We start from the raw sequence: 13,351 nt of genomic DNA on the forward strand, positions 1-13,351 counted from the left end.
AATATAGTTTCCCACCATCTGGATTTTACTGATTGTATCCCAATTGGTGTAGTTCAAATACATAAAAAAGTTCTGTTCTCTTTGTTTCCTGTGAGTTGATAGATTAGAGGCTTGGAAAAAAAAATTTTTTTTTTTACAAAAATACACTTCATAGTCTTGTGTATTTCTACCACAAGGTATAATAATGTCTGATTGTCTTTCTTTTTCTGACATTAGCACCATTGTTACACAAGTCCATTGTTTTATTAGGGGTTATATACTGGGGGTATTCCAACCACATCAGAAATGTTCTGACTAGGGACACCTGGGTGGCTCAGCAGTTGACCGTCACCTTTGGCTCAGGGCATGATCCTGGAGTCCCGGGATCAAGTCCCACACCAGGCTTCCTGCATGCAACCTGCTTCTCCCTCTGCCTGTGTCTCTGCCTCTCTCTCTCTCTCTCTCACTCTTTCTCTTTGTGTGTGTGTCTGTCATGAATAAATAAATATTTTTTAAAAATATTCTGACTAGAATATTTTTATAAAGAAAAACTTCTTTTCACCAATTTGGTTACTCTGAGATATCTTTCATATAGGTAAGACAGGATAAGTAATGGATTCTTTGCCTTTATCTGTTTTTTAATTTTTATTCATTTATGTTTATTTTTTAAAGATTTTATTTATTTATTCATGAGAGACAGAGAGAAAGAGAGAGGCAGAGACACAGGTAGAGGGAGAAGCAGGTTCCATGAAGGAAGCCTGATGTGGGACTCAATCCCGGGACCCTGGGATCATGCCCCAAGCCAAAGGCAGACGCTCAACTGCTGAGCCACCCAGGCGTCCCTTTACCTGTTTTTTTAAATAATAAATTGGTTCTCTCATATTCTCCAAAGTTGACTAATGTTAACTTTTTTTTGTTTAGTAAATATGATTTGTGTTTTATTCATATGTCCTTCAATGTATATGTCTCTCCTCCCTCTCATCTCTCTCTCTCTCTCTTTCTCTCTCTCTCTCTATTAAGTATAGCCTGATTCTTTTGGTGCTTAAGGATATTCTTTTTCAGAACTCTTGCTTCACATATGGATAATGAAGTTTCACATGGAGATTGTTGATTCCACGTGTAAAAATATAGCACAAAATGTTAGAATTTGATAATGTTCTTTGGGGATTCTTTTCAAGGCATTTGAGGACATAGTTATAGTACAGAGAAAATAGACCTAAAATTGCTGCTGAGAACTACGAAAGCTTTTTCATTCACTATGACTCAAGGCAGAGAAGGATGGTTCAAATTTGTGAATTTTCCTGGAGACTGTGTACCTTTTACATTATTATCTATCTTGTATTTAAGCCTTTTAAGTCCAAATCAAGTTCATGATTCTCTTACCTTGTTTTCATCCTTATGTCCTGAGTTGATTGAAAAAAAAAAATTCTCTTCAAAAACAAGAATCCACAAAGTGACTGAAACATGAGTCACTCAATGTCCTGAGGAAATAAACACTTTTTCCTGTGGTGAAAATTTATCTGTCCTAATGTTGAGTTTTCAAGGGGCTTCCTGACCACGATTTGTTAAAAGTTTTAACTCTGCACAAAAAAAAGTTGTATTGAGATTAAAGCAACACCCTAAACACCAGAAGATTTTCCAGAAAAAAAAATTTTATTTTTTATTTTTTTGAAAAAAATTTTAATATTTTATCTAACAGTTCTATTAGTGAATACTCATTACCAAATCATTTGAAAATTTGAAAAGGGGAAAATTGGCAGAAATAACAGTGTAAGTAGAGATGCTAGAGAACTAACATTTAGTGTTTGCAATGCACCAGATATTATCTAAGATTTTAATGTATATTACCTTGTCTGACATTGCATAGATCAATATAAGGGCCAGGAATCACACTTACGTGCTCTTGATTATGTAGTATATGCTTTCCTCCCTAACACATACATCTTATCATGCTTTTGGTGATATAGAAAAATATAGATTTGTTCTGTGTAGTGTCATTGTGTTGGCAACAGAATCTCATGTGAATATTTTGGTTTTTTCACATAGGGTATCGGTACAGCAATTGGAGAGCTGCCTCCATATTTCATGGCAAGGGCAGCTCGCCTCTCAGGTGCTGAACCAGATGATGAAGAGTATCAGGAATTCGAAGAAATGCTGGAACACGCAGAGACTGCACAAGTAAGAACAGTAGGAAAAAAAAAAACAGAATACCTTAATTATCCTGAAAGAATTTATGGCTAAGGTGAAATTGTTAATAGTTACTTTGCAGAAGAAAATTACCAGTGTAAAAATAGAAAATACAGGGTTTGGGATAGAATATTCAGAAAAGCTGAAGTATAAAAGTGATTATAATCTTGATTTTAGAATAGAGAGATACAGAAAGTCCACAAGACAACTCACATTAAGCTGAAACACCTGGCCAGAAAGTAGGGTAAGTTGATGTTGCCAATGAAGTTAAGGAACTGAAACATTTCTTTATCCATTATGTGTTTTTAAGTATTACCAAGCAGACCACTAACAAAATAAAAAGGACAAGTAGATGGGTCAGGTTATGAGTCCAAAATAGTAGAACTTGTAAATTAAGTTTTTGAGAATAACATCAAAATAGTTTGCCATGTTAGGGCAGCCCAGGTGGCTCAGCGGTTTAACTCCGCCTTCAGCCCAGGGCGTGATCCTGGAGACCCAAGATCGAGTCCCACGTCAGGCTTCCTGCATGGAACCTGCTTCTTCCTCTGCCTGTGTCTCTCATGAATAAATAAATAAAATCTTAAAAAAAAAAAAAAATTTGCCATGTTAGAGGAAATTATTTGGAATTCCTAATTAAGAAAGGACAATTACAAGGTCAGCTCAGTTGGTAGAACATGCATCTCTTGATCTCAGGGTCATGAGTTCAGGCCCATGTTGAGAGTAAAGATTACTTAAAAAAAAAAAAAAAAGATTTTTGGGACACCAGGTTGGCTCAGTCAGTAGAGACTGTGATTCTTGATCTTGAGGTCATCAATTTGAACCCCACATTGGGCATAGAAATTAACTTTTAAAAAAACTGAGCAACTTGAGTGGCTCAGTCAGTTGGGCATCTGCCTTCGGCTTGAGTCATAATCCCACGGTCCTGGGATAGAGCCCTGTATCGTGTGTGTGTGTGTGTGTGTGTGTGTGTGTGTGTAAGTATATTATTAAGAAAGAAAGGACAATATAATATACTAATCCTTTAACAGTGAGAGGGAAGAAAGGCTGTGGCCTTTATACCTGAATATAAACTATGTATCAACTTGTATCTTAATGTTATAAAATAGGTATTTTATTCTTTGTAGGAAAATTACTAAGAATATTATTAACTGATTGAGTCTCCATCTTAGGAATGATAGTAGAAATCAACATAGTCAAAAATAAAAAGGATATAAAAGAGATTTTTGAATTATTATATATAAAATAGATCTCCCTTTCCAGTGAAATGAAATGGAAAAGTTGTCTTACTGGGATGCCTGGGTGGCTCAGCAGTTGAGCCATCTGCCTTAGGCTCAGGGCATGATCCCAGAGTTCCAGCCAGGATCAAGTCCCATGTCAGGCTCCCTGCAAGGAGCCTGCTTCTCCCTCTGCCTATGTCTCTGCCTTCTCTCTGTTTCTCTCATAAATAAATAAATAAAGTCTTAAAAAATAATAATAATAATTTGTGAAAAGTTGTCTTACTGTTTTGTGTTTTTAAGTGCGTGTACCCACGTGAGCAGACACACATTTTTATTAGGAATGAGTTCATAGTTTTCCTCTGAGTGGAACCTGAGGCTCAAAAAAAACCATTACCCTCGAGGGGGAAGAAAATATATATTTTAATGACAGATGGGCTTTTTAAAAAGGCATTTTGAGGGGCAGCCCTGGTGGCTCAGCAGTTTAGCGCCATCTTCAGCCCAGGGTGTGATCCTAGAGACCTGGGATCGAGTTCCACATCAGGATCTCTGCATGGAGCCTGCTTCTCCCTCTGCCTGTGTCTCTGCCTCTCTCTCTCTCTCTCTCTTTCTCTCTCTCTCTCTGTCTCTCATGAAAAAATAAATAAAATCTTTAAAAAAAAGGAAAAATTTCAAATATGAATATAGAATAGCCAAATAACCAAACATAAAACAAATGAATCAGAGAGATTTGAGCATCTGCTCTGTGTAGAAAGAGACAAGTTGGCCTTGGTATTTGCTTTGCCTTATCTATCAACCAGGTATTATGTCTCTTTTCCTCACAACATAATGCTTATATTAATGCTAATAGTTGTTACTAATATAAAACAATTTTTAAATTATTTTAATGCCTTTTAAAATCCAATATCTAATTTAACCCTTATATGGAAAGGTACCTTTCTTCTAATTTTATTGAAAACTTCAGATCTAGAAGTTGTTACCTCCCTAATTTTACACACTTAGAAGTAGAGCTAGAACCAGAACTCAGAATGCCATTGGTATATTCCAATTACTGAAACCATGTTCAACTGTAGACTAAATGGCTAAGTATTTTCAGTAGTAACAACTGATACATTTGGAATTGTGGCAATAATAATGTATGTCATTTAACATCTCAAAAACTCCTCTCTCCATCTATATTAAATGAGCAAACTGAAAGTAGAATAAGTCTAGGATCCTTGCAGTTTAAAATTTTTATGCTATGGATTGGATGCCAAATAGGCATAAGTATTGTTTTCTGTTAAGTCAACTAATATACTATTTTTGTTTTCCTTTTTTTTTTAACTTTTTGTTGTGGAATTAACAGTTTTTCATTTGCATAGTTTTTTCAATTTCTTCTCTCCATTCTACCAGCTCTGCAAAACACTTTGTTTCTTTCTTTTTTTTTTTTAATATTTTATTTATTTATTCATGAGAGACACAGAGAGAGAGGCAGAGACATAGGCAGAGGGAGAAGCAGGCTCCATCCAGGGAGCCTGATGTGGGACTCAATCCCGGGACTCCAGGGACTCACACCCTGAACCAAAGGCAGACGCTCAACCACTGAGCCACCCAGACGTCCCTGCAAAACACCTTTCTTTATCACTTTCCACTTGGTGAAACCTATAAAATATTATCAGTTCTGTCTTCTTTCTTGGGAGTCCTCACTCAGGAGCTAGCGCCCTGTACACACACTGTAATCTGGACTGTATTCTCTTGGATTCCCTTTGCACAGTTACTGCTTTTACAGTTTGGATCTCTTGTCTTCTTTCTTTTGTTTTTGCTGTTTTTTCCCTTTCTTTCTTTTTTTATTTTTGTAATTTCTACTCCCAACATGAGGCTCAACCTCACGACCAAGAGTTGCAGACTCTTCCAAGTGAACCAGCCAGGGCCACTTGTTTTCTTCTTTCTTAATTTACTCCCTCATTTTGGTTGAACACATTCTACCATAGCTTCCTGAGAAAGATTGAGTCGATGGAAATTCTGAAAATACTGTGTCCTTTACTCACACTTAATAACTGAATGTAGTATTCTAAGTTGAAAATCATTGTTTTAACTTAGAATTTGGAAGTCATTGCTCAATTATCTTTAGACCTCTGATGTTGATATTGTTGGAGCTAATGCCATCCTGACTCTTCTTCATAGACAGTCTTTTTAGGTTATTTTATTTTCTTCTCTATATACTGTTAGATTCATTATCTGAGGTATGGGTCTTTAAAATTTTAAATTTTAAAGTTTTATTCTAAGCACTCAGAAGCTTGTCAATCTAGAGTCCATTTGTTTGGGGAAATGTTCTTGTATTTTTTCTGTGTCTATTCACCTTTTTAGTCTCTATTTTTGCTTTCTGTAATTCTTATTATTTTGGTGTTGGGCCTCCAACATTCATCCTTTTAAATTTTTTTTGATAATTTTGCTTCTAATATTTATCACATTCTACTTTACATGCACGGTCTTTATCTTTTAACTCTAATATTAAAATGGTTTTCCACTGTCATATTTATTTTCAAAAAGTAATTTTTACTATATTTCCAAGAAATGATTTCTTGTCTTTTTTTAAGATTTATTAATTTGTTTTTGAGAGAGAGAGCATTCATGAGTATGAGCACTGAGGGGAGGGGCAGAGGGAAAATGAGAGAGAATCTCAAGCAGACTCTGCTGAGCATGGAGCCCAACTCAGGGCTCAGTCTCATGACCCTGAGATCATGACTTGAGCCAAAATCAAGAGTCAGACACTTAACTGACTGAGCTACCTGGGCACCCCAGTTTCTTTTGTTTTTAAAGATACCCTAGTTTCTTTGGTTTCTTCAGTTTTTTTGTTACTCCAGGCATTGTTTCTGTTTTTTCCTTTGTTCTGCTTCCTGTTGGAAGCTTTCCTCCAACCTGTGATCCTTATTTTTCTGTTTATATGTAAGAATAAGGCACTTAAAAGTTGAATGGAAGCTATGTGTGTGGAAGCAAGTTGTAGGAGTGGCAGGCCATCTTATTTATTGGAACCTCCATATATCAGTTTCTGTGGCTCTTTCATTTGGGATAGTTCATTTTCTCTAGTGATGGACTCTCCAATTTTTTGCTTGGGGAATATAAACTTTGTTGCTAACATTGTAAAACGAGGCTATAGAAGTGGGGTTAAAGATGACCATTTACCATATAGACTTACCATTTAACTCGTTAGTGTTTAGTCTAGATACCTACACAAACATGTCCTGAGCCCAGAACCTTTTGGTTCACTTTATCTAGAGACTATACTTGATGTCTTTTATGGGACTAGGAGGAATTATCTGGCTGTGCTAAGTAGTGAGGGGACCTGGGAGTCTACTTATACAGTCTCCTTGGGGACTCAGTTGGTTGAAATGTCTGACTCTTGATTTTGGCTGAGATCACGATCTCAGGGTCATAAGATTGAGCCCTGCATCAGGCTCTGCACTTAGTTAGCAAGGAATCTGCTTTTCTCTTTCTCCCTCAGCCCCTCTCACCAATGGCGCTCCCTCACTAAAATAAATAATCTTAAAAAAAAAATACAGTCTCTCTGGTTTTAGCCCTACCTCAGCCTCTCCTGCATTTCAGCCAAAAATCCTTTTTGGAGTTATGTAATATGCATCACTTTGCTTCTCTTTCAAATCCTTCACTGTAGGTTCTCAGGTATAATATTTTTTCCATCTTTCCTTACCTTCATTAATGTTCATTTCATCAAAGACAGAGTTCATGTTTCTATTTTTTTTTGTTTTGGGGGCTTATTATTAAGATAGGAGGTGTTCCAGCTATCTCTTGCTGAGTAACAAACTATGCCAATATTAAGTGTTTTTTTTTTTTTTTAATTTTTATTTATTCAAGAGAGACACAGAGAGAGAGAGAGAGGCAGAGACACAGGGAGAGGGAGAAGCAGGCTCCATGCAGGGATCCTGATGTGGAACTTGATCCCAGGTCTCCAGGATCACACCCTGGGCTGAAGGCAGCGCTAAACCGCTAAGCCACCCGGGCTGCCCAATATTAAGTGGTTTTAAACAAGAACATTTATAGTGCTCACAGATGTGAAATTTGTTGAAACGAGTTTGACTGTAAATTAGAGAATTTACTTTTTTTTTTAAGATTTTTATTTATTTATTCATGAGAGACACAGAATGAGCAAGAGGCAGAGACACAGGCAGAGGGAGAAGCAGGCTCCATGCAGGGAGCCCGATTCAGGACTCGATCCTGGTCTCCGGAATCATGCCCTGGGCCAAAGGCAGGCACTAAACCACTGGGATCCCCAGAATTGACTTTTAAGATGGTTTACTTACATGACTGACAAATTGATGCTGGCTGTTGGCTTGGAGTTCAGCTGGACTCTTGGTTTGGGATTTCAAGTTATTCTTCATGGAGATTTTTGGGCTTCCTCATACCATGGCACTTGAGTTACAAAAACATCTGTTCCGAAGGAATTTAGGTGAAAGATATAAGGTTTCTTAGTTGACATAATCTCAGAAATCTCAATCACCTTGCCACATTTTGTAGGCCAAGTAAGTCACTAAAGTTAACCCAAATTCAGAGAGTCAAATTAAATTCCACCTCTTAGTGAGAGGAGTAAGGAAGAATTTGCAGCCTTCTCTAATCTACCACAGGGACAAAGGTCTTATTTGATTATCTTGTAGTGGGAACCTTCCTGTAATATTTTTAATAGGAGGGACACCTGGGTGGCTTAGCAGTTGAGCATCTGCCTTCAGCTCAGGGCATGATCCTGGAGTTCCATGATCAACTCCCAAACTGGGCTTCCTGCATGGAGCCTGCTTCTCCCTCTGCCTGTGCCTCTGCCTCTCTGTGTCTCTCATGAATAAATAAATAAAATCTTTTAAAAATATTTTTTTAATAGGATATATCATTGGCAAACCAGAATTTCTTTATAGGAGGGGAATGGGGTGGTAAATGATCTTGAATGTGTATAATGTAAGAAGTTGTTGAAAAGAATTTAGACAATGATGCCTGGGTGGCTCAGCAGTTGAGCGTATGCCTTCGGCTCACGCCGTGATTCTGGGGTTCCAGGATTGAGTCCCATATTGGGCTCCCTGTGAGGAGCCTGCTTCTCCCTCTCTCTTTCTGTGTCTCTCATGAATAAATAACTAAAATCTTTAAAAAAAGAAAATAATTTAGACATATTTATTTGAATGGGGGAAATGATGAACTTGTCACATATCCAAAAGTTGTCTCTCCTGTGACAAGAGGATATAGTCATGCTGAAACTATAGAGGTAAACTTTGTCTTAGAATTAGTGGGTAGAGGTTTTCTGAGGCCTACAATGGCTCAATGTTGTTAAAACAACTGCCTATCAACTTTAATTGTGTACAAATGGAATTGCTATTTCGAAAAGAATGAATGCCTTATCTCTCTCTGTAATATCTTTCATGGATCCATGCACAGCACTTCCTGCGTTGTGTAGAATACTAACTGGATGACTCATTTCATTCTTTACAAGTTTTTAATTCTGGGATTATAAATAATACATTCTGTAAACTTGTTAACATCTAAAAGCTCAATCTCTAAAAACTCAGATCCTCTAAAATTTGATAAAATTAATTATTCTTTTTTTAAGATTTATTCATTCATTCATTCATTCATTCATTCATGAGAGACGGGGGGGTGGGCGGCAGAGACACAGGCAGAGGGAGAAGCAGGCTCCATGCAGGGAGCCGGACGTGGGGACTTGATCCCGGGTTTCTAGGATCATGACCTCGGCCAAAGGCAGCACTAAACTGCTGAGCCACCCGGGCTGCCCCAAAGTTAATTATTCTTCATCTTGTATGTATGATTTGAGCTTTTGAAGACTTTTGAGTCTTAAAGATACTTAATCTTTCTTTACCATTAGGGCAGTAATCTTTTTTGCTCATCTATTACAGCCCTGATTATTTTAGTTATTTTTTGACTGGATCTTCTCTAATTCTGCTTTGATGGTTTTGAGTTGTGGAAACCAGCCTGCACACTGTCTTCTGATGGTTATGAGGTTTGGCTGCTTTTATACTATAAAGCCAATAATTACAATCACTGTTTTAGGATAAGCTGTATATTTCTTATTCCTTAACTTTATATTGGCTTATATTGAAAAACCAAGTAAGCAAAGTGTGGGCATTCTTTTTCATGTCCTTAAATCAGAAGTTAAATATTCGGGCAGCCCCGGTGGCCCAACGGTTTAGCGCCACCGTCAGTCCAGGGCATGATCCTGGAGACCGGGGATCAAGTCCCACGTCAGGCTCCCCGCATGGAGCCTGCTTCTCCCTCTGCCTGTGTCTCTGCCTCTCTCTCTGTGTGTGTGTCTCTCAGGAATAAATACATAAAATCTTTAAAAAAAAAAAAAAAGAAGTTAAATATTCTTTTTTGTATTTTAATACTCTATTTATTTTTTCCTGAGAGATAAAGAGAGAAGCAGGGACGGTAGAGGGAGAAACAGGTTCCTTCTCTCCCAGATCATGCCCTGATCCAAAGGCGGACACTCAACTGCTGAGCAACCCAGGCATCCAAGAAGTTGTTATATATTCTTTATGAATGTTTCATTTAAAATTTCTATGCAGGGAAATCCCTGGGTGGCTCAGCGGTTTGGTGCCTGCCTTTGGCCCAGGGTGTGATCCTGGAGTCCTGGGATTGAGTCCCACATCAGGCTCCCTGCATGGAGCCTGCTTCTCCCTCTGCCTGTGTCTCTGCCTCTCTCTCTCATGAATAAATAAATAAAATCTTTTTTAAAAATAATAAATAAATAAATAAATAAATAAATAGAAAATTTCTACCCAGAAATACAGTTATATGTATTGTCAACCAGTTTTACAAAATAATTAAATGAAGTAATATGATAAAAGACTAATTCTTCATCCCTGACAACTATTGATTTCAATAAAACTATGTATAAGACCCTTAAATGAAGTGCCACAGTACAATTCTGAAGTTGAGATATTTTTCCTGATTTGGCAGGAAGCACATTCAAGAACATATAGTGAATCTCAGAACCAGCACCCAACCCAGTTTTCTGACATCTAGATTAGTTTTCTGCTTACTGTACAACAACATAGCAACATTTTCCTCTAGGTTAATGCAATAAAAAGTGAAGAACTAAATTAAAATTTGTTTTCTTCTGTATTTGATTTTTCTTTCTTTATGGCCTTTCCTTTTTTTTTTTTTTTTTTTTTTGACCAGTTTTCATCAGTTCTGTGGTTCATTATAGATTTTAGCATATGTGAGTATAGTTATCCCTGTATTTTTTTCCCCAGGTTTAGACAAGGGGTTGTGTGAGGTTTATAATTTTCATTTATTTATTTTGTGGTTATAGAGGATGGAAGTAGAATAGTTGGAGAGGTGATTATTGCCAGTTTTCCACATTATGAATTATCTGTCAGAGTCCTAATGTTTTAAATCATTTAAAGAAGAGTTTCTAATTATGGCTTAGCAGAAATAAGTTTTGTAAGAAAAAAAAAAAAAAAAAAAAAAAAAAAAAAAAAAGAAATAAGTTTTTGTTTTTGTTTGTTCTTGGAAACACTGTGGACTGTTACTATGTCCAAGTAAGATCTATTATACCTCAGCTATTTGATACACTTTTGTGACACATTCTCATTTTTGTTTTTAAGGTTTTTCACTATGCAATTAAATTTGTAACAATTTACAAGGATTTTTTGTCATTTTATTTGTAAACAGTAATCTTAAAAACATTTTTTTATGTTTTCTTCCTTTTTTAAGATTTTATTTATTCATGAGAGACACAGAAAGAGAGTCAGAGACACAGGCAGAGGGAGGAGAAGCAGGTTCCATGTAAGGAGCCCAGTGTGGGTCTTGATCCTGGAAATCTGGGATCACTCCCTGAGCCAAAGGCAGATACTCAACCCCTGAGCCACCCAGCCATCCCTTTTTATGTTTTCAGTAACAAATTTGTCTTAGAGTCTTTGCTTCTGTTATTTTTCCAAATTTGCATATTTTAAAAGTACATTAATGCTTAAAATAATAGGATTGGAACATTCCAGAAGTAGTAAAAGCAAAAAGTGAAAGCCCACATGCCTACTTCCCAGAGTAGTATAATAATCACCACATTCTAGACTGTTTTCTTTCCATATATAACTTTTAAAAATAAAAACTAGAATCATACCATAAATATTAGTCTGAAGTTCCTTTTTTCACATGTATGTCATAGACATTTGATACTGATTTTAAAAATTGTGTTCTTGGGGTACCTAGGTGGCTCAGTTGGTTGGGCATCTGCCTTTCAGCTCAGGTTGTGATCCTGGGACTAGCCCTATGTTAGACTCCCCAGTTAGTAGGGGTGTGCTTCTCCCTCTGCCCCTATTCCTGTTCATGCTCCATCTCTCTCAAAAATAAATAAATAAAATCTTTTAAAAAATAAAAATAATAAATAATAAAGCTGTGTTTTATTATGAAGTGACACAGGTCATTGTGGAAAATTTGTCTGTATATTTAAAAATAATTCTTCCATCCTTCAGTCTGTTTTCCTATAAGCATCTATAAGAGTGAATCTGTTTATTGCTTTGTGACTTGTTTTGAATATAAACACATCCTATGGGGATGCCTGGGTAGCTCAGTGTTTAAGCATCTGCCTTCGCCTTTGGCTCAGGGCATGATCCCAGGTCCAAGGTCCAGGGATCGAGTCCCACATTGGGCTCCCCGTAGGGAGCCTATGTCTCTCCCTCTGTCTCTGTGTCTATTTATGAATAAATAAATAAAATCTTAAAAAAAAATACTCAGCTGTAGCCGTGAGTTCAGTTGGGTTGGTGACCGCCTATCCTATAATTAATTAATTAATTAGTAAGTAAAAAGTAAAAACATCCTATGGACCTTTTTCAGTGTCATTAAATATTTTCCACATCTTTGCTTTTTATAACAGCTTTCTTCCTGGTTATAAAGTATTCTTTGTATGACATGATGAAAATACAGATAAACAAAAAAAAGAAAGAAGAAAACTTTCATCTAACTGGTTTCTTTACCCAGTTTTTATATTTAGTGTATGTCTCACTTTGTTGTTGATTGATATTTTTAAGGAGATTCCTTTTGTCATATGCTTCCACTATTTTTTCCATATTGTTTATTCTGAGTGTTCTTATCTTTTACTTCTTGGATAAAGAAGTGTACTTTTTTATTTGATTGACTGATTGATTGATTGATTGATTTTTAAAGATTTTTATTCATCCATTCATGAGAGACACAGAGAAAGGCAGAGACACAGGCAAAGAGAGAAGCAGTTTCCATGCAGGGAGCGCTGCGTGGGACTCGAACCTGGGAATCCAGGATCACACCCTGAGCCAAAGACAGGCACCCCACCATTGAGCCACTTAGGTGTCCCATGTTTACTTTTTTAAAAATTCTAATATCTTAGACTTTTCCTTTTGGAATAATGTCTAAAATTATCTTGCTGAACCCTTATGATTATGTAGTGAATATTCAGCCATATTCCCCTTTAATATTTTTATGGTTTGATTCTTTTACCCTTATATATTTATTAAAATATTTTTATTTATCATATAATATAGAAATCTGACTTTTTCACCTTTAAGTAACTAGCTATGTATATATCATTTCAACATTTTCCCAGTGGTATGGCTATCTTAGTTTTGTCTTACACTTTATTGGTATAAATTGGATATTATTTATTTCTAAATGTTTCTGGTACATAAAAAGATACTAGGTTTTTATTTGTTAAGCTATAACTTTAATGACCTTTTTTTATTTATATCGTATTGGTTGTGATTTAAAATTTTTTCATACTATTCAGTTTCACAATGATCCAAAAGTTTATCTGACTTTGGTGTTATAATCTCCTCACAGATACATGTATTTTGAAAACCCTCAATTTGATAAGAGCAGTAAAATATAGAAAAGTTGAATCAACCAGCTAGAACAGGGAATTAAGGAGAATGAGTAATATGAATGAATATTTAAATTTTAAGATTGCCTGAAACTGAGGTAGAAAATGTGTTTTTTATTCATTTAGGTAG

At 36.2% G+C, this 13,351-nt stretch overlaps 1 protein-coding gene across 7 annotated transcripts in view; it reads left to right on the forward strand.

The window, feature by feature from the left end:
- The window catches only part of VMP1 (vacuole membrane protein 1), a 144,421-nt gene that overhangs the window by 61,391 nt on the left and 69,679 nt on the right, over positions 1 to 13,351 (forward strand). For all 7 annotated transcript variants that reach the window (XM_025440664.3, XM_049114166.1, XM_025440665.3 and 4 more), the window contains one exon: positions 2,026 to 2,157. In XM_025440664.3, coding sequence (XP_025296449.1) covers positions 2,026 to 2,157 — 132 coding nt within the window. The remainder of the gene's footprint in view (positions 1 to 2,025; positions 2,158 to 13,351) is intronic.

Source organism: Canis lupus, chromosome 9 (genome assembly GCF_003254725.2).
Source record: "Canis lupus dingo isolate Sandy chromosome 9, ASM325472v2, whole genome shotgun sequence".
Classification (NCBI taxonomy): domain Eukaryota; kingdom Metazoa; phylum Chordata; class Mammalia; order Carnivora; family Canidae; genus Canis; species Canis lupus.